This window comes from Castor canadensis, chromosome 6 (genome assembly GCF_047511655.1).
Source record: "Castor canadensis chromosome 6, mCasCan1.hap1v2, whole genome shotgun sequence".
Lineage (NCBI taxonomy): Eukaryota > Metazoa > Chordata > Mammalia > Rodentia > Castoridae > Castor > Castor canadensis.
The window spans coordinates 85,806,455-85,826,338 of record NC_133391.1 but is presented as its reverse complement, the minus strand read 5'-3'; the positions used below and the strand labels follow the sequence as shown (position 1 = coordinate 85,826,338).

The window sequence follows — 19,884 nt, the reverse complement described above, 5'->3', positions numbered from 1 at the left end:
TTTCTATAGTAGCTGAGTACAAGTTAGTGAGAATAATTTGGCTCTCAGTCAGTCAATCAGTAAACTGAACATGCACAGTTAGAAACCTGCCTGACACAGAACAGAAGCTCAGTTCAGAAAAAAACTAAATGTGTTTGTGAGATAGACTTGAGTCTACACAAATCATGTATTACAATCACAAGCTGGAAAAGATTCTATCTTTCCTAGCAGGTTGTAGATTTAGATAGATTTGTAATAGTCTAAAAATATACTATATAGCTCCGAAGTTTAATCCTACAATTTTCAAGTAGTTTTCTAAAGTTGAAAAAAACAGAGGTAAATATTTGTAGAGCCTACTACATGTTTTAAAGAGCTTTGACATGTACCAGAAAACCTTAGGAAATTGTAGTAGGTTTTTAATTTAAATGCCATGGTATAAAACAACTATTTAAAAAGCTTAAGTTATATAGGCTATTAACAAAGATACCAGTTCTTTGAATAGAAATTTTGAAATTATGTTTTTCGTAAGCCTTAGGAGAGTAGAACAGATTTCAAATCAATAGTCTAGCAAAAAAGATTAACCATAAGTTTTGTTAGAAAAGTACCATACAACTTGTATTTGTGCACAGGAAGGTCTTTCTTTACTGTATGCTGTTTGGTGCCCTATTTGTTGGTCCCCAGTTCTAGAATCAGTGTGTTACCTTATAGAATGATGAATGAGATAGATAATACCAACAATGAAACTTGTATTTGTGGCACATTTCCTAAATTTGCTCTATCCCCCAAATACTGGGACAAAAGTTTGGAGTGATTATGCATATGGAAGGTATGGGGCTAACTTCATAGTAATCCATGTAGCAAATATGTAAAAAATTAAATAATTATTTACACTGGGAAATACTGTGCACCAAAAACTGTTGCAAGAGAGAAGCCACAAATTATGTACACACTTCAGAATGCTTGATAAACTTATATCTTTTTCTTGCCACTTAGGAAAATTTTATCAGAATCGATGACAGTGAAAACATGATCAGTGAATCTGTTCTAAGTTATAATTTTTTTAGAAAGCAAATCATTTACAAACCTTGATTGGAAGGTGTGTTGTAAAGGAAAAATTGAAAATGAACGCTTTCGCCCAATTTCTTATGTAAACCAGAGCAGACGGTCTGATTCTCAAAAAGAGGCAAGTACATTTGCCTCAACACAAAATAGGACTGATTGAATTTCAAACTCTTCATTTATTTTATAGAGCAAAAAATTTAAGTTCGTTATTGCTGTTCAAGGCTGGCAGCTTGAATTTTTATTATTGATGCATATATGTATCATATTTGCATGCTATTATAACATATAGGTGTTACTATGATTTTTTTTTTCTGGTTCTCGTGTGTGTGTGCGTGTGTGCGCGCGCGCGCGCGCGCGCGTGCGTGCGTGTGTCTTGCTGAGGATTGAACCCAGGGTCTCATACATGCTGCTAGATAAGTTCTCTATCATTGAGATACACTCCCAACCCTAGTTATTCTTATCCATTTAAAAAGTAATTCATTATTATAGAATAAAAATAACTTAAAATCTCAAATATATACTCCGCAATTATGTTCAAAAAGTGTCATTCTAGATGACTATGGTTTGGTTGTCAACTGTTTCCAGAATGAGGACCTGGTTCTCAGAACACCACAACAGCACCTTTGGGCTTCAAAACTTTTAAATCCAACTTTCCAAGACTAACTTCAGGGAAATTTCCAAATATAAAGAGAGCAAGGAAGGGGCTGCATTATATTAGGGTACTATTGTGATTTAAAAATCTAATAGTAGATCAGAAGAATCTTTATGAAAGGAAGTAAAATATGTTCAAAGCAAAACTGTTTTCTTAGAGAAGCTCCTAGAGCCATATGCAAGGAAAGAGATTGTTAAAAAACAAAAAGAAAAGGGAAATTTAATCTAAGAAATAGGGATAATTAAAAATATGCACATATCAATAATCAAATAGTAGGTAGCTAGTTTTCTACACAATGTTCTCTTCTGCTTCTAAGAATTATGTACCATATGAAAGTGTCTTGGTCAGTAACATTTATATTATATTAGTATGAGTATAGTTTATCTTATATCAGTAGTTAATTTTACATCAGCATGAATATAGTTCATTTAAAAGATATATGTATATATTTATATATACATAAAGAAAGAGTGAATTTTCTTTTATTTCTTCTTTTTTATTTTTAAGAAACTCCATTTCTTTGTTCACACACTTATATTCCGTGACAGCCAAGTTGCTTTCAAGTACCCAGAACACACAGTACATAGAGATTGTATCAGCCATGTCAACTCAACACAATTGTTTGAAAAGTTGAAAAGTTCAAACTATTTATTTAATGTCATGCAGATAAACCCTAGAAAAGAAACACGTTTGACAGATAAATTCTAGGTGATTGAGTCTTAAACCCAAGGGAATACTTTAGAATAGGGTTAAAATTAACAGTTTAATCTTAAATTAAAAGTAAGTTTGATTTACTTAATGAGGAAATTAAATGAGCAAAACTGCCTTTTTGCCTCAGGAGAACATTCCATTTAGTATCTATACTACAGTGAAATCATCAAGGGAATTTGTTTGGTTCTCTTCCATAAATATGAGATGGGAGTACTGTAGGGGGTTACCCAAATTTTTTAGGTAATAAGATCAACAAATTTGATGAGTTTGAGAAGGCTGATACATTCTGCCTCAAGAATAGTGTCCAATGTGTACCAAGGAAATCCACCTGTTTTGCACTCATCACTGATAGATCTAGAATGTACCTATACACTGAGGAAAGTATAACTATAGCAATGTATTAAAAACTGCTGGCTGTCTTAGTAAGTGATTAAATCAACTTAGTCAGAGACCAACAAGCACTTCAAATGCAAAATGTATTTCTCACTGCACAACAAAGAAGTTTGAAAGTCTCTTGAATGACAGACAGTATGTTAAGACCATATAGTTTGAACAATTTTCTACTTATTTCCAAATGGTTGGGTCCAAGAGGTCCAATTTCAATACTTAAATCTAGGAAATATGAGGCAAACAAAATCAGAAGACAATCCCCAGCAAGCTGATTGTGTAGCTAAAATGTAAAGCTACTTCTCCTTCCAAAGTCCCACTCTTAACTTCTCCAAAAGCAGACAATGCAAGTATGGATTAAGAGAATTTTGGATGGAAGAAACCAGAAGTTCCTAGTGTTTGGAGATCCTTGAATGAAGATGTGCAAAAAAACCCAGAAGGGCTGACTTTGATGAGTTACAATGGAAAGGTTGGATCTGTGATGAGGAATATAGGTTGGAATTCAAGCAGAAAATATAATGATGGAAGATTCAGGGTGCAACACAGACTTAGTAGGTAAATTCACTCAAAGGAACCAGAGATTTTAGAAAAGTAGGTACACAGAGGAGTCAGGAATATCTTGACACAATGAGTTCATGTCAAAAGGACATAGGAACCAACTTGAAGAAGCTTCCATTACCAAAGATAAGACAACTTGAATATCAGTAAGAAGAAATAACTGCTAAGAATAAAATATAATTAACAACTTCTCACTGGTCATCTTTGGAGAATGAAATAAACCAAGTCATTATTTTCAAAACTGGTAAGTAAAGGGAAGTAATCATGTATTATATTTTCTACATAAATTAAACTTAGGTAAATCAACAAGTTGATAAAGAAAAGTTACTCTTTATGTAAAAGTCCAGCTAATAAATGAAAAGCAAAAGACTTTCCTTCTGAAGAGCCTACCCTATCCTGTTAGTGGACATATGGGTGTGAATCTAATCAGTGAGAGGCACACAGTAACATAAGTCATTTAAAGTATAATTTATATTATGTGTGGAGTGTTACTATCACTTTCTAATGGGAAACTTAGCAGATATTTGTTTGCTCTTGTTCTGTCAAGTGTTTTAAGCAGACAACTTAACCAGTAAATAATGAAGTGGATTTAGTCAAACATTATCTGGGGAAGACAAAAGTATCTTGAGCAGTAAGAAAACCCACAAGAGAGCACATTGAAGAAGAGATATGGCTTACTGCTTTAGAAGGAAGGGATGAAGCTCCTGGCTTTTTCCTCCCTTTTTGCTCCTGATTTTCATGGTACCTTAGAAAATAAGGGGCACTAAGGCTAAAGGGAACAGAGGAGGCAAAGCATAAAGCCATGCTGAAGAGGGATTCAATTAGATTTTTTAGAGAACATTCATGGAGAGACTCTCTTACAAGAAAAAAATAATGGGAATTGGGGCAAATGACACTGAGGCTTCAGAACTTTTAAGCTGAAGTTTAAGGAATTTAAGGAAAGAACTACTACTTATGTTTTTGTGGATGGTACAATTATGTATCTAAACATGTACACCTTATAAAAACTGCTATGAAATTATCTCATTAGTGTTGTGTAAAATTGGTTGAAAATAACCAGTGAAAAAATAATTTCTATAAGAAAAGCAACAAAATTTGAAGTCATCTGCAATGTGGAGATTTTGGTTCTAGAAAATATTGCTAACTAAAATCTATCTGAGCTTAACCTGCCAATCTATTGAAAAAAGGTAATAGTTCTACTCCTTTCATAAGTTTGTTGCAATACTTTTAAAAGGAGAATATAAGAAAAATTTAAATAACAAAGAATTATATAAACTTTTGAAATTACTAAGAAAATATTTGAATACATCAGTATATACTGCGTATCAATGACAGCTTTTAAGTAATAAATATTCCTAAACACATCACTGATCTGTGAGTGATTATGGAAGAAACTATTTAAATACTGAATACATATGATACTATCTATTCAAAAGCTATGTGAAATTGAGTCTCACATTTTATATTTGTAAGCTCAAATATTAACAGTATTTATCTAAAGTGGGATGCTGAGGGAATTAAATAATGTGCACATAAAATGTCCACTAAACTTCAACTGTTCCATCATTACTATTATTATGAATGTTTAAATTTGTCTTGTTCCAAGTTGAACTGGATATTTGATTAGCAGTTATAACTCAAAGTAATGTTTCTTTTTATATCATATATGTTAAGTGAAGTTGTTGCCATGGGAACAGTGAATAAGATGGGAAAAGTTGCAACAAAAATTGGAACTTACCCTGAATTTTCAACTAGAATATTTTCATAAGGTTTCTTCAAAATTTGCCCGTGTGTGCATGGAATCATTTTGGATGATTTCTGTTCTTTCTTTAGATTATCCAATGCATACAGTCTCATCCATTCAGACACCTGTTCTTCCTTTGAGCCTTGCCTAGGGCTGCACTACCTCAGATGCCCTTCCCTCTGTCCTCTCACGCAGCCTCTTCCACAAATCCTTCCCCAAATACTGCAGTCTATGCTGCTTCTATTCTCTCATAAGCCCCAAACATTTCACAGAGCTTCTTTTTAAAAACTGACACCATCATATTACTTAATATGTTAGAACACTTATCATGGTATCGTCTTTTCTCAATGCATGACTATGTACTTCTCATCCATCTCTCTAGCTCTATATTTTCCATATCATTCAGTGTGTACATAGAGCAAACCTTTGCTGAATGAAACAAACAAAAAATTAAAACCAGTACAGAATAAAGCCCAGGACTAGAAAGGGATTTAAAGATCATATAGGTCAGTCCCCTACCCAATACTTTCAACCTTCCACATCCTTCCACAGAGATTTTTTTTACTTGAATAGTTGCTCTAATAGAGAACTCACTACAACCCAAGACATTTATTTTCAAGAAGTTTTGATAGTAGGGGTGAATTCAACTATGATATATTGTAAGAAGTTTTGTAAATGTCACAATGTAAAAGAAGTTTTAAATACCAGGAGATCATTCTTCTGTAGGATACTGTAAGTATAGTATTTTTGCAATTACTGTGGTATTCAAGGCATCACAGTTCCATTAAGATGTACTCATTACTGATAGAATGCTGATAATGATAAATCATGATTCTATTTGTACTACTGCATAGAATGAGGAAAACAAATGCTTATATGCATACCTAAGGGAACTCTGAAAAAAATGACTCTTCAAGTGATTTCAGATAAACTTGGTCTATAAATGGAGACTTCTTCAGAAGACTAAAGTTAAAAATAGCTAATTAAAATTAACACTGTACTTTAGAAATGCCAAAAGGAATTGAGAAAAGGAAAATTAGAAAGTTTCTATTTTAGCTAACAGTTAAATGTGGAAATTTAGCATTCCATTATAGAAATTTAATTTAGAGCAACAGCATATATACTTAGAGGTGTTAGAATGTTAAGGGGTCATAATCAACAGAGACAGGTCCATTTGTCCTTTAAATATAGGTTAGAATGCTTCTTAATTTAAAAAAACCTCTATATGTGAACACAGAGTTAATCTTTGAATTGGTAATGGTAGTATTTTTGAAGGGATGTTTTAAGAAGTTCTTTATAGATTTGAGGTTCATAGTTTACTATGAAAAGACACAGTGATAAGCATTATCTTTGTCTAGTCTTTTATTCAAGATTACACAGTGCAGCCTTGGGACGATCTACAAAATAGGGAAGGGAATCAACAGGTTTTTTTTCTCTGTTGAGCAAATTAAAGTATTTAGAAAAGCTTGTAAGTGAATGCCAAATTTTTTATAAAAAATCATGTCCACCACTGAGAAGGAAAAAAAAGATCATAAAATACAACACTAGAAAGAATTAGAAGTAGAAAGAAATATTTTAAGATGGGAAATTTGCAGCAGAAGATTTAGCAGTGAATCTATATTTAAACAATAGAATGGAGAGAAAGTATGAATAGTCAAGGGCAAACAATAAGATATTCTTTTTGACTTGCAAATAAATGTTCTAAAATTTTTCTCTGTTACTTTATAACTATTAGAGTCATTCCTGCTAATAAAAAGGAGTTGAATCTTATCCAGCAATCTTGGAACAGTTTAAAATACAATTTGGAAGAAAAAAAATATAAAGGGGGAATATAGCAACTTTATTTAAAATAGAATACATATCTAATAATATGAAAAATAAGATCTTATAAAAAGGAGAAAAATTATTTTTGATATAAGATCTTTTCTTCAATAATTTATCTGTGTTGGTTTGGCAAGAAGAGAGAAGCATTCTTGATAGGATGTAACCCAGACTCTTGTTTGGATTTGTTTTGTTTCTTGAGTCTGCTTGCTTTGATAATGTATCCCAGGTTCTAATTTAGATTAACTCACAGCTAAAGAGGTCTGGTATCCCAAGAAGAGGTGGGGAAGGTACAATCTATTAATCTTTTAATAGGGATAGACGGTCAACAGGCTACGGTGAGGCATAGGTTACACCAAAGCAAATTACTCTCACCAGGCCAATCCCTACCATTCTTCTTGCTGTAAAGAAAGAGATACACTATTATTTACTCTTTTCAAATAATCAGGTTAACCCTATCCTCTCAATCTCACAAAAAAGAAAGCTTGAGGAATACAGAAATTATGCCCCTCCTACATCTAAAACCAGGATCTAGTACACAGTGGGTGCTAAATCAATACTTTTTGACAGAATGAATACATATCCCTATAACTGGTAGATTAAATGAAATGACATTACCAGTGATGACCATGGACACAGTGACTTTCTTGAGTTGGGAGACCTTTTGTCCAGAGCAATCCAAAAGCTCTGTGACAAACCACAATGTTATATTAAAAAGTACCAGATCAGTCAAAGAGGTACTATGGCCAAGAATAATACTGAGCAGAAACAAATAGGCCAAAAAAATGAACTGAACAGTTTTCAAAAGAAGAAGTAGGTAATAAATACATGAAGAAACATTTAACATCCTTAGCCAGAAAGGGAATGCAAATCAAAACAACACTGAGATTCCTCTCACTGCAGTCAGAAAATAAGAAACAACAAATGCTGGCAAGAATGTGGAGAAAAAGGGACCCTTATACAGTGTTGGTGGGAATTAAACTAGTGCAGCCACTATGTAAATCAGTATGGAGGCTCCTTTAAAAACTAAAGATAGAACTACCACATGGTTCTGCTATACCACTAATGGGCATATGTCAGAAGGAATGTAAGTCAACATATAGTCAAGATACCTACATATTCATGTTTATAGCAGCACTGTATACAATAGCCAAACAGCAGAATCAGTCTATGTGCCCACTGACCACCGAATGGACAAAGAAAATGTAGTCCATTTCTTAACCACTCTGGAAAAAAATTTGGAGGCTACTCAAAAAGATAGACATTGATCTACCATTTGATCCAGCAATGCCACTCTTGGGGATATACCCAAAAGACTGTGACACAGGTTACTCCAGAGGCACCTGCACACCCATGTTTATTGAGGCACTATTCACAATAGCTAAGTTATGGAAACAGCCAAGATGCCCCACCACTGACGAATGGATTAAGAAAATGTGGTATCTATACACAATGGAATTTTATGCAGCCATGAAGAAGAACGAAATGTTATCATTCTCTGGTAAATGGATGGAATTGCAGAACATCATTCTGAGTGAGGTTAGCCTGGCCCAAAAGACCAAAAATCGTATGTTCTTCCTCATATGTGGACATTAGATCAAGGGCAAACACAACAATGGGATTGGACTTTGAGCACATGATAAAAGGGAGAGCACACAAGGGAGGGGTGAGGATAGGTAAGACACCTAAAAAACTAGCTAGCATTTGTTGCCCTTAACGCAGAGAAACTAAAGCAGATACCTTAAAAGCAACTGAGGCCAATAGGAAAAGGGAACCAGGAACTAGAGAAAAGGTGAGATCAAAAAGAATTAACCTAGAAGGTAACACACACGTACAGGAAAGCAATGTGAGTCAATTCCCTGTATAGCTATCCTTATCTCAACCAGCAAAAACCCTTGTTCCTTCCTATTATAGCTTATACTCTCTCTACAACAAAATTAGAAATAAGGGCAAAATAGTTTCTGCTGGGTATTGAGGGGGTGCAGGGGAGAGGGAGGGAGAGGAGTGGGTGGTAAGGGAGGGGGTGGGGGCAGGGGGGAGAAATGACCCAAGCCTTATATGCACATATGAATAACAAAAGAAAAAAAAAAGAAAATGTAGTCTATATACATAATACAGTATTACATAGCCATAAAGAAGAATGAAATATATCTTTTGCAGGAAAAATGGATGGAATTGGAGATCATCATGTTAAGCAAAATAAGATAGACTGAGAAAGACAAATTTTGCATTTTCTCTCTCAAATGTGGAGAAACACATTCCTAAAACAGAATGACAGGACGGTAAATCAGGTTTTGTTTGGGGATGGTACCAGTGGGAAGGCGGAGGGTGAATATGGTTGAAATACTTTATATATATGTATGAAAATGGTAAAATCTGTGGAAATGATTAAAGGAAAGGGATTAGGCAGGAGAGGAGTCATAAAGGGGGTGAATTTAATTGGAGTACATTGTATGGACATATCACAATGAAACCCCTTTATACAACTTCTTATACCTAATAAAAATAATAAAATAAGTAAAATCACTCTTTCCCTTCAATATGTATAAACAAACATAAAAGAAATAAAGTCAAATTCTTTGCATAATTGATTAAAAAAAACCCACAGGGCCAAAAAGCAATGCAAGAACCTATGGGAATGACAGAGGAGCTTTGAGACTAGCAATGTAGGCCAGTGGTACAGTGCTCACCTAGTATATGCAAGGTCCTCAGTTCTATCCCCAGCACTGCAAAAACTAAACTAAACTCAACACAGTGACCCTTAGAAACTCTGTAGGTTCCCAAACAACAATGCTAGTATGTGAACATTCACAGTCCTCTTTAATTAAAGGTCATTTGACAATCTGGGAATGGAAACATAAGGATGTCTGTAGAGTACATTTCTAAGGCCCTCAGCAGTGCTAAAGTAAAAAGAAATGTAGAAGTAACCTGGGTCCTTTTTACAACTGTTTCCTGACACAAAGGTCATGCTGAAAAACTTTACTATGGAGACACTAATGGAGATAAGTGCTTTATTCATCTATTGCACTTATTACATCACATGAAGTGCCATGTTACTCAATAGGAAGACTAGTCTGACCTCTGTAAAGGTGAATAATACAGATTGATTTCTCTTCCTTGTTCTTCTCTTATTAGCAAAGATACACTTTTATGAAATAGAAAATTTACAAAAGAAAAGAGTTTAAAGGAGAGTAAAAAGTTAGGTTGGAAGGTATGAGCTAAGAAATTACTTAGGAACATAGAAAAACATGACAACTTCTAAATAATGATTTCCACAAACAGAAAAGCCACACTTGCAAGAAAACAATGGTTGATTCTTAGAGAGAGAGAGAGAGAGAGAGAGAGAGAGAGAATGATATTCTGTTTATATGAGAACTACCAATTCATTAGGTTTCTACTGTGCTACCAGACACTATATACATGTTTTATATTCATTTTTACTACCTTATATGGTATATATTGTCATGGGGCTTAACAAGACAAAATTAGAAAGTTAAGTAACTTGCTCTAAATTGCAAAGAAAGAAGGGCAAAATTAGAACTATAACCCAACTCTGACTCTAAAGTTTGAGTTTCTTCCCACAATATTATCTAAAACACACATTGTTCAGTGATAGAAGAGTGACAATATTAGGTTTCTCTTCAGAGACCAATTTTCAGAGAATTTATTTTTCACTTAGATGTGCCAGAATTATTGATTTGTTTATAATTGCTATCCTTACCATAAAGATCTATGTTTAATTCAGGAAGTTAGAAGCATTTAGCATGATAGTTTTCTTCACAACAACTATATTGTATATCCATTAAAATGAACATAACTTCACAATACCCTGGCCAGGTGCTGCTAAAGTACTATGATTCCACATTCAACATCTGTGAGAATCTTTACAAAAACTATGAATGATACGCTAGGCAAGCTGCTGCTTCTGAATCAATGCATTGTGCAAAAAGGAAAATCACCTCAAAAATCTTCAAATACTGTCCTGAAATCATGTACATGTACAGAAACATAGAGAGAGGAGATGAAGAGTGAACTAACCAACTTGAATGAGAGGAAAGCAACAGGAAGGAGAAATGGGAGCCATCACTTGAAGGGTGAAATCTCATAGTATCAGGTATACATCAAAATTTACTATTTCATAGTAGCCTCAGTAATCAAAAAGTTCTACAGTAATATGTTGAAATTATTTTAAGATGGGGGAGAGTGAGGGGATGAGTGGTAATGATGAAGAGGGTGAATTTTTATGGGGTACATTGTAGGCATACATGGAAATATCATAATGAAATTCCTTTGTACAATTAATATATGCTAATAAAAATACAAAAAAGTTCTACAGAATCTGTTTCTACTTATTCAGTTAAAGAAGGCAAAGGCTTTCCTTATTCCTTAGAACTTATAATTAACAAAGGGCAAGAGAACACAGGCAGCCTCATCTAGCAAAACAGTTAACTCCAGTAAACATGTGGTTTATCTGGTTACAATGAATAATCCTTTTGCTGCCTTTCTGACAAAATTACACATAAGTTATTGACACTGGAATGGAGAAAAAGATGAGTTAAGCTGAGCTTTCAGTGATTTGTTTTCATTTTACAACCAAATAGCATTTATAGTATGATCTTGGAACTATTGACCTTTCTCTCTCTTCCTCAATTGTGCCCCAACATTTTGGAGAACAGAATCAATATGTGTGCATAAAGAACTCCACCATGAACTCTGTGAATGCTTTAAACCCAAGGAATGAAGGAAGGGTGATGAGGAGGGGAAGGAAGCTTGAAAACTGGAGGGTGTAATAATTTAAGAAAAATCATGACTGATTTCTCATCACCATGGGGCTGTGCATCCCCAAAATGTTCACTTCTGATGACTCTTTGGTAGACCAGATTAGTTGTTCTCAACTCCTGTTGACACTGTCATAGCTCAGGCAGGTTTTACTTAATCCCTGCCTGAGTCCTACTACCTAGAAATTAGATGTAATTAGTCTTGGATCAGGCTCCCACATCCACATGCTTCAGAATGTCTCCAAGTATTCTAATGTGCAGGTGAGGTTGAGAACCACTGACGTAAAAAATTCGGGCTTACAAATAAACTGTATTGGCAAGGTTGGAACATGTTTTCACCACACCAGGAGAAAAATTTCCCCAAATCTCAAAATACCAGAACATGAGAATATCCCAAAATGATAGCAACAATAACAACTGATAATGGAAAAAGAAAAAACAGATGAAGAAATTTCCAAGACCTAGGAAAGGAAAGGATGTCAAAAATCTGAGTGAATCTTACCTTTGTCCTTTCTCCTGTAGGAAAGCGGCACTTTTTAGCCAAATCTACAATGTTCCTCACTAAACTGGGAAGTTACTACACAAAGGAGTTTAATTCTATATTTTACAAATTTGGAAACTGAGCTCCAGATATGTGAAGGAACTTCTTTAAGGCCAAAGAAATAGACAAAGAACAAAGACAGAACTGACTCCAGGTCTGTCTCAAGTGCAAAGCTTTTTCTCATCTCCTAGATCTCGCATCTTCTGGAACATTTTTTGCACTTGCTAACTTAAGTAAGTGCTGGCTTTGTTATGAGTAAAAATATCTCTATGCCTCCAAAACAAAGTGAAACTTTACTGACATTTTTCACTGAAGAACCTTAGAAGACTTTATGAAAATGAAAACAAATTTAATCCATAGAGGTGGACTATTAGCAATCTGACAACCAGCAGTGCATAGGTATAGGGGAGAAATATACAATAAGACTGGAGAGATGGTTAAGAAACTGATGTTAAAGACCTGAATGCCAAGTAAAGAGTTTGGAATTCATTAAAGTATGAGTTAATTAACAAATCTGCATATGCATATCATTGTCAATCCGCTGTGTGGCAGGGAGAACTCTCCAGACAATAGGGAGATACTGGGAGTTTTAGAGTGGTACTGTACCTAAGTTGCAATTCAATATGCCAAACCAGACAAAAAACCACAAGGTAAGGGAAAAAAAGTACATCAAAAAACTTCCTTATAAGGCAGAATTAGGGGAATATCAACAACATGGAAACAACATGGATAAATTCACAAAAGACACTTTATCTTTTAAGTTTCTTTTTTTCCTTTTTTTTACATTTCTTTGTGTGTGGAGCTAAGGATTGAATCCAGGGCCTTGTGCATGCTAGGCAAGTGATTTACCACTGCGCTATATTCCTGTCTCTAAATTATTATTATTTTTCATTTTGGCTTTAGTAATGGTTCAAAATGACGAATTTTGTAGCCAGGGCTGAGAGTCAGCATGACATCATAGGATTGCAGTCATTAACGCATGTCAAAGCTAACAATGAAAACTTAATGGATTATTAACTTACATTAAGGTTGAAAGTATATTTAAATAAACAATCCAAAAATTGGAAAAAGTGAAACCATTTCGGTCTTTTATATTTACAGATATCTGGTTAAAACTGCATCTAGGTCAAATATATAAACTGGTAAGAAAAAATATCTAAAGCTGAACAAAAAAAGGAAAGACTAAATTATTTTTTTTCATTATTCTAACAGATGATTTCAACTTTTTCATATTTTAATAACAGTTTGTTTTTCTCCACTTGAGAAGACTATTCAAAATTAAGAAAATTTAAAATGCTGCATACAAAGGTACACCCTTTATTTTCTGCATGTCTAAACAAGGACATTTCTAATGCTTAAGAATTTAAGTAAGAAGGTTGGCCTTTAGAATGTGAGTAGAAGTGCATTGACATGATATTAAAGTAGGCAAATGCACTCAATGCAACAATTACCTTGGTTATGTTAATTATAATATCAAATATTTAATTGTCCTAAGATTTTTGCTTTATAGCTCTTTCAGCCATACTTTTAAATTCTGTGTGTGTGTGTGTGTGTGTGATTGCAAGTGGCAATGAACTGATAATACACATTCATTTTACTCTGGTTGTTAGCTCATAATTTCTTTACTTTTTGGGGGTTATCTCATCAGAATTAATACAAATGAAGATAAATACTCACTATGAGATAATTCTTCATTTCTCTTTAAAAAACCCATGATTTTATAACTTTTCATTTTTTAAAAGGGTTAGGATAATGACTTATTACATACCATAATCTGTAATTTTACAGGACACCAAATACAGCTCTTTCAGGTTTTGTCCTTCCTTTGCAATGACCTCCACACACCTGAAACACACAAAAAAAGTGGTGAGTTATACTAATGGGCTTCAAGTTAAATTAGCAAGGATCTGGCCATGAATGCAACAGGAAGAGGTCAGCATCTGATGAATGCCACAGGGCTCTTCTTTCCACAAACCTCTTTCAAGGTGTTTCAGGAAAAGTATTATATTTCCAGCTTTAAACTTAAGTGCTCTAATTCCAAAATGGCTTTAATTAAACACACGTACTATCAGTGTATTTTACAAAATCAAAGAGATGAAAAAGAGATATTCCTATAAGATTATTGGTACATTTGATTATAAAACACTAGTAAACTTATGCTATGTAATATATCTATCATCTATGTAATAAAATAATATGTAAATTATTATTAGTTATAGGTCAGTTATTAATGTTGAAATCTAATAACATTAGATTTACACTTTCTAAATACACTTTGGTGAAATTTTATTTACAATAAAGCAAATGTTTTAAAAGTCTATGACTTATAAAGATGAAAAATCTGTATCTATAAGGGCTTTAAAATTTTTAAATGTTTTATTTTTAATATTTTAAATGAATTTTGTGTAAGTTCATGCCATTTTAATAATATAGACTGGAAAATGTAAGATTTAAAATCATTTCTGGATTTCATTTAAGTTAAAAATATTTTAATGGTGCATTTTGTTCCACACAAGGGTGTGGAACTTGCAGTAGAGAATTAAAAGAAGTTTAAAAGTAATGATTAACAACACTATCAATTTTGTAGCTCAGTTCCTTATAATATTAGAAAGTCCCGTACAGTCAAACTGATACATAGGAATATACAATCCTTCAATGCAGTCCCTGTTTTAATCTTTATAAATAACAGTAAAGTAAAAGGGTAAAAGCAAAAAAGAGTCATTAACCTTTTCTAGGAAGTAAGGATCAAGTAATTTGATACCTGTGTGTATAATACATCACAAATTACTCAGTATCCATCTCTGTCCTTCATATATTTTATTTTCTGCTTGGCTTATTTGTAGGCATCTTCATAAAATGTCAGGAAATTTCATACAATTTTACTCCACATAATTCATTATTGAAGGTTAAGTTAGTTATAGAGAAGATACATTTTTCTCTCAAGATATTTTTATAGAATTTTGTTTAATGGAATGATAAGCATTTCAAGTAGAATAACCAAATAAACATTTTTGGGGGCTATTTTCCTTAAAAGAAAATTTATGATAAAAATGGATGAGCTTTTCCATGACTATAGCAGAAAAACTTAAAACAGTAATACAATGCAATTATGATTGATACAGATTATTGTGAAAGGAAAATTTATAGCTAATTCCATGTCATTTGGCTTTAATGTAATAGTTCATAAGTTCATAAAAATAAAGGGTAAAAGCAGAAATGAATAGATAACAGCCATTTTTTATATATGACTTAAAAACTAATTTTTACATGCTAGGAAAAAAATAAAGGCCCTAAATGATTACAAATTTCTAAGTAGTTTTAAACTAACTGACTACTTTGTATAAGATCAAAGATATGTATCTTATCTGTCCTGTTACTAATCAAAAAAATTACTAGATCTTATATTTTGTGAAACCAGTAATTGTATTTTGTTCTCAGGCTCTATTTAAATAGCTCAAAATACTTGACTTTATATTTGAGCTAAACAAATGCAATGTCCTATTCCCTTTTTAATTTTATATTAGATATGCTACAAACACAGATGGAAATTAAAGATACACATATAAGACCATGACAGCAAACTACACAAATCAATATCACTGCACAAGCCAAATCAATATATATAAAATAGGACAATCAATCAATGCATGAAGATTGCTCCAAAAATTGATAAATGGCTATAATCATCAGGTTTCTTCCATACATGACAGAGAAAAGTTAAAGTATGGATGATTATGAAAAGATATTATAAAATTATGTAGATTACTCAAGAGGTAATATAATAGCCAAGAGATAACATAGGATTCAGAAAGAAAGGAGGACTTTCTGCTTTTCCATAGGATCACCTATTTTTGCCATGTTCTTGAAAGTTCAGTTATATAAAAATTTCCAAATATTTTAACTACCCTCTAATCACAACCAGTGTGCTAGAGTTATGTACATCAAAGAACTATACCTCCAACAGTAATTCATGGAAGAAGAAAAACTATTATGTGGAGAAATTGTAGAAAAATTTAATTTTGTATCTTCATGATGTGATATTGGAGAACAGAAATTCCAGGTTCTGTGAATCTGAACTGAAACTCTTAATGTAATATTAAAGCAAAAAAACAAAACAAAACAAAAAACCCCGAGTGGGTTGAAATAACTAGCTAAAGTAGCTGTTGTTTCAAGAGTTAAAAATGAAAGTGGCTTGTGTCACCCTGTTACTGCAAATCAACAGAAACGGAAAAACCATCTCATGTCCCTGGCTAGTGTCTGAAGCCTTATAATTCAAGTAGGTCTAGTTTCTCTGGCAGCATGTGGTGACAGCAGGTCCTGATGAAAGATCATTTGAGGTGACTGTCTCTTTCTCCTGAAACTTTAGAGTCAATTCTAAAATATAATTGCAAGAATACCCAAACATAACAAGTCTGTGAACCACATTTACTATGTTTTCCAAAGAGTCTTGGCTCTAGCCATGACCTTAGTGGATTAACATCAGAGCAATAATCAGTTCACTGCATAGCATGTATGCAGAAAACAAACTGGTAAATCATAGCAATGCTTTTTTTGCCACAAGTACTTATGTAAACTTAGGGATATTTTTAAATGGTACTAATAAAAGAGAAAAATGTTTACAAAGTGATAATCTTTAAGTGAGAAACAGAATGACGGGACCAAAGATGACACTGAAAACTTGTTTCTTTTTCCCTTTCCTGTTTGCATTTATCACATAGAAGATTATTCATTAATTCCAGGAAGAAATTAGCCCCTAAACTCAGAATCTACAGTTCAAAACTTTTTTCTTCCTCCCCCACCATCCCTAAAAAGAAACTTCAGAAAATCATAAGACCATCATTATATATTATTATATATTATTTTGAGATTTCTCACTTCATGCATGATAACATATGGAATTATAAAATTCAGGGAAGAAAAAAAACACACCCTTAGTGAAAGGAATAATCTGTAAGATTAGCAAGGAGAAATCCATAATTTGGGGAAATGGCATAAGAGAAAAATGCCAAAGAATATCAACGACTATTAAAGTAGCCCATGTATATCAAGCACAATTAAGCCTACTACATCATCTTCCCGAGTACAGAGAAGTAATAGGAGACATATCTTTAACAAGAAGAAAAATTTAAGATAATCCAGTCTCACCTGTAAGGAACCACTGACAACTGATTGGTTTTGGAGATCCTACATTATCATTCTCTCTAAAATGAGGGTCCAAATAAAATTTTCTCCAAATCATTTGTCGTAGGTTTGTTTAAATATGCTTTAGTCTACTGTGAAATGCCTCAGATTATTTTCTTGCTGTTTTGATCTGGCAGGGGTCTGAACAGAATTTTTAAAAAGTGCTACTATTGCAAATTCTTGAGTAACAGCTGTTGAGTACATATATAAAAACTCTTTTAGAACACAGAACAGTGCCAGAAAACCTGCTCCAAAGTATTCAAAGCATCCAGAATTATTTTTGATAATAACATAATTTTATACTCACTTAGTTTTGGTAACATTTAAAATACACCTGAAACATTGGATGAAATTTGAAAAGCAATAGAAAAGTTACATTTATGAGCTATATAAGATTTTTTTTTTCAGAGAAGACATTATTTAGGTTCAGTGGAGGGGAAAACATGTCTCCTTAGCAGTAGATTCCTGATTATCTGATTTATGTGATGGGTAAAGGCTAATGAATTAAGCCGTGTAGGCTTCAAAACTATCAAAGGAATTCAAAAGAGCCTTGAATTATGGAAAACAATGGCCCATTCTACATACATACCAAATTTTTATGGGTTTTTTTTGTCTCCTACTCAAAAGCTAGAACATGGCATTAGTGACAATTGAAAAGAACTAATGAGGAAATATGACTACATTGCTTGCAAGAGGAGTGTCCTAGGAGACCTTGTTACTGTTTGTGATGTGCTTCAAACCAAAAAGAAGCTAATTGGAGCTGCCAGACACTGGTTTGCAAATCTCACTTTAAAGGACTGGCTCAATCACCTTAGAGGTGTGAAAAGAAACGTACCCATTAGAGATGCATTAGTATGTGGCTTAACACATTTCTAAATATACTTTAGGATATTCTTTCCCAAGTCACTTTCATATTTGAATAACAGATATATCTTTAAACAAAGGAAAAAGTACAACAAGATAAAGCCAACCCCATGGATTTAAAACAAAAAATAATATGGAAAGTGCTATAAAGCAATTGTTAAGTAAGTACAATAAACCAGATATTTAAGATTGAATAAACATATAGACAAAACCTGAAGCTCCTGAAATTCAAACACATCATAAAAGTGATCTATGTGGGGATTTTAGAAACAGAACCTCCCTTCATCCTTTCTTACAACTAAATAAAGTCAACAATGAACCTACATTATAGATGCTGTAGGTAGACAGAGGCTTAAGAAACTACAGTACACACACACACACACACACACACACACACACACACTCATCCCTGAAAAGGGAATAAAAGGGGTTTTACAAGACCTAAAGAACAGGGGGTGTGGCAGAGTGGCTCAAGCAGTAAGAGTGCCTGCCTAGGAAGCATGAAACCCTGAATTCAAACCCCAGTTCTGCAAAAAACAAAAACAAAAACAAAAAACAAGGGAGCAAACTTAGCTCACTGTGTGCTGCAGAAGCTCATACTGACCAATACATATATGGATCATTTAAATGATGGCAAAGGTCACCAAAACATAATTTGGCACTGACAAAAAGAATAATGATAGCTGATTCTAATGCCTAGAATTCAGTTTCTCTGAAGAATAACCAAACCCCAGCACAGTAAGTGAACGGGCATCATTTATAGGTATACCCTGTTTTCAGAAAATGCACTATAAAAGATTTTCATGTTCAAATAAAGGTAAATTTACAGGAAAACATTTATAAGACGAGGCAATTCAAGAATCTAGTAATAGCATATTTTCTCTTATTACATTTGAATACAATTTCATTCATGAGCATTATTAAGTACTTTTTCTAGTAATAGGATTGCTCACCTTTCAGAATTATCACACAATATTTATTTTTGTCATTAAGTTAAACAACTGCACATAAATGACAAATACAAGATTATTTTGGAAAAGTGACAGGTGGCACCTACCTGATATATTGAGAACACTTAGTATCTTACAGGACACTTTCTTGTAAATGTTCTTTTACACAAATCCCAGTAACAGCACAGTACCAAATGCACACTCATGTCAATTTTTCATATAAAATTCTAAAGATATTCTCATAGAACATACATATGCTGGAAATTTGTTTTAAAGATTGATTTGCAATTAAAGCTTTTGCTCAAAGCACTTTCTAAATCTACCACAGGGGTAAAGACTAGAAGTAACATGCAAAACGTCACCAGCTTCAGCAGCTAACAACAATTACTTTGGGACACTCATTAAGTTCTCACTTACCAAATGTTATTCTCTGGGAAGCCAATATCTTATTATTAAATCTGAGATTTAGGCATTTGTTACCTAACAACAAAATGATTCCCATTTTATTACATAGGTAATGAAAGGTTACAAAATAGTAATAGTTGGGACCTGGCCAACAGAAGTGGCCTATAAACTGAAATGTTACTAAATTCTCCGGGTTTGCATATCTAACATCAGGTACATCACACCATTAGGGAAGGAGGTGTTGTTGATCT

At 33.4% G+C, this 19,884-nt stretch overlaps 1 protein-coding gene across 2 annotated transcripts in view; it reads right to left on the bottom strand.

Annotated features, from left to right (window-relative positions):
* The window catches only part of Fbxl17 (F-box and leucine rich repeat protein 17), a 481,585-nt gene that overhangs the window by 152,289 nt on the left and 309,412 nt on the right, over window positions 1-19,884 (bottom strand). For both annotated transcript variants that reach the window (XM_020175035.2, XM_020175052.2), the window contains one exon: window positions 14,002-14,078. In XM_020175035.2, the coding sequence (XP_020030624.2) occupies window positions 14,002-14,078 (77 nt within the window). The remainder of the gene's footprint in view (window positions 1-14,001; window positions 14,079-19,884) is intronic.